At 38.9% G+C, this 1,553-nt stretch overlaps 1 protein-coding gene across 1 annotated transcript in view; it reads right to left on the bottom strand.

The window, feature by feature from the left end:
• fam131c (family with sequence similarity 131 member C) overlaps nt 1-1,553 on the bottom strand; it is a 17,569-nt gene that overhangs the window by 9,865 nt on the left and 6,151 nt on the right. Inside the window, exon 4 of the mRNA XM_005730758.1 lies at nt 197-281. Coding sequence (XP_005730815.1) covers nt 197-281 — 85 coding nt within the window. The remainder of the gene's footprint in view (nt 1-196; nt 282-1,553) is intronic.

Below are 1,553 nucleotides of genomic sequence, written 5' to 3'. Positions count from 1 at the left end.
TGCTTGGCATTACTGTGTGTGAGGGAGTAAGGAAAGACGGAAATGACATTTTAATCTCCCGTAGTTACAAGCACAGTGAAGCACAATAATCCCTCAAAACAAAAAGCCGCTGAAAAATTAAGCACGTGTGTGTGTGTGTGTGTGTGTGTGTGTGTGCGTGTGTGCGTGTGTGCGTGTATGTGTGTGTGTGTCTCACCCAGTAAAGAGGATGTGGCCAGCTCTGCAATGTCATAGCGACTGGTTTTATCTGATACGCTGCCATTGGAGGGATTCTGGTCATCCTGCACAGTATAATGGCATAAAAAAAGGGATTTATATTCATTACTTCTCAGGACTGAGCTTCCTTTTAGGTTGCCATCAATGCATTTATGACATCTGACCTAATTCAGGGGCAGGGAACTGCAAAAAAACAGTAGATGCAAACATATGCATGCAACAGAACATTTGCATACACCCTCTTCTAGCAACTGCATCCAGTCACGTTGAGCCTCAACCCACACTATTCCCACTTTTTTTCTTCCTGGCAAAATGGTGATAATGACAATAACAGTCCTTCAGTAATCACACTCAGCCTGAATAAGTTGCAGACAAAAGGTATTATAAGCGTGTCTGCTGTTTACACCCAAGAAGCTGCAATCAATACAGACTTGGGAGGTACTTTTCAAACAGTGTTCTCTCAGTTTTAGTATTTTTGAACTGAGAGTAAGCTGACGGTGTAAACTGTTCACATTAGAGCATAGATAAAGGTTCCACTCCAGACTGCTGGAAACCAGTTCAAATCCACTTGTACAGATATTACGGTTTTTCATGTATAACAATAAATGGCATTCACATTTTGTGCATCACAGAAAGGCGATTTACTGATTTCCTATCGTTTGTCAGCATTCGAAAAAATATTTCAGTTTTCTACAATATGATTTTTTTCCCTTTGGTACAGACAGGCTGCATGTTTTTGGGATGTGTTCAATTTCAGTTTTGTACAATCTACGCGAGTTGATAGCTTAATGTTACTGCTGGAGGTCCAATCTATTTTTCCCCATTACATCCAAATGTAGATGCTCTTTTGTTTTACAAAAGCAAGTGAAATCTTCGTCTCTTCAAATCAGGGTCCCCAGTTTTCACCTTGATAGACAATAGCAGTCATTTATCCTCAGAAAATAACCTACCTGGAGCAGCACGCATTTTGTTTTACCATTGTAGAAGAAATTAGAAATCGAGGAATTACCATGACTGAATATTTGACCAGTTTGACTGGGTAGGCTTTCAACAACACTTTTACCACGTGAAATAAAAGTTTAGGGTAAGTTACTGTAGTTGCAGTGTTTCAGTGTATGAGCTGTAACTCTAGTTTTTGAGAAATACACCACTGTTGTTCCCTTTGTAGAGGCAAATCAAAACCTCACAAAACCAACATGTTTGCTTGTAAATTGATTTATTTCAGATTTCCATAACAGTAATTAAAAAGTTAATATAGATTCCTTTACAGTTTTTCTCAGTCGCTTTGGTGCATTTCTCACAACAGAATTAAACATTGCACAACAGTTAGTTCAACC

Source organism: Pundamilia nyererei, unplaced genomic scaffold, assembly GCF_000239375.1.
Source record: "Pundamilia nyererei isolate P.nyererei 1_Seehausen unplaced genomic scaffold, PunNye1.0 scaffold00039, whole genome shotgun sequence".
Taxonomy (NCBI): domain Eukaryota; kingdom Metazoa; phylum Chordata; class Actinopteri; order Cichliformes; family Cichlidae; genus Pundamilia; species Pundamilia nyererei.
The sequence above is the reverse complement of the archived record's forward strand: the minus strand, read 5'-3'. Positions and strand labels throughout refer to the sequence as shown.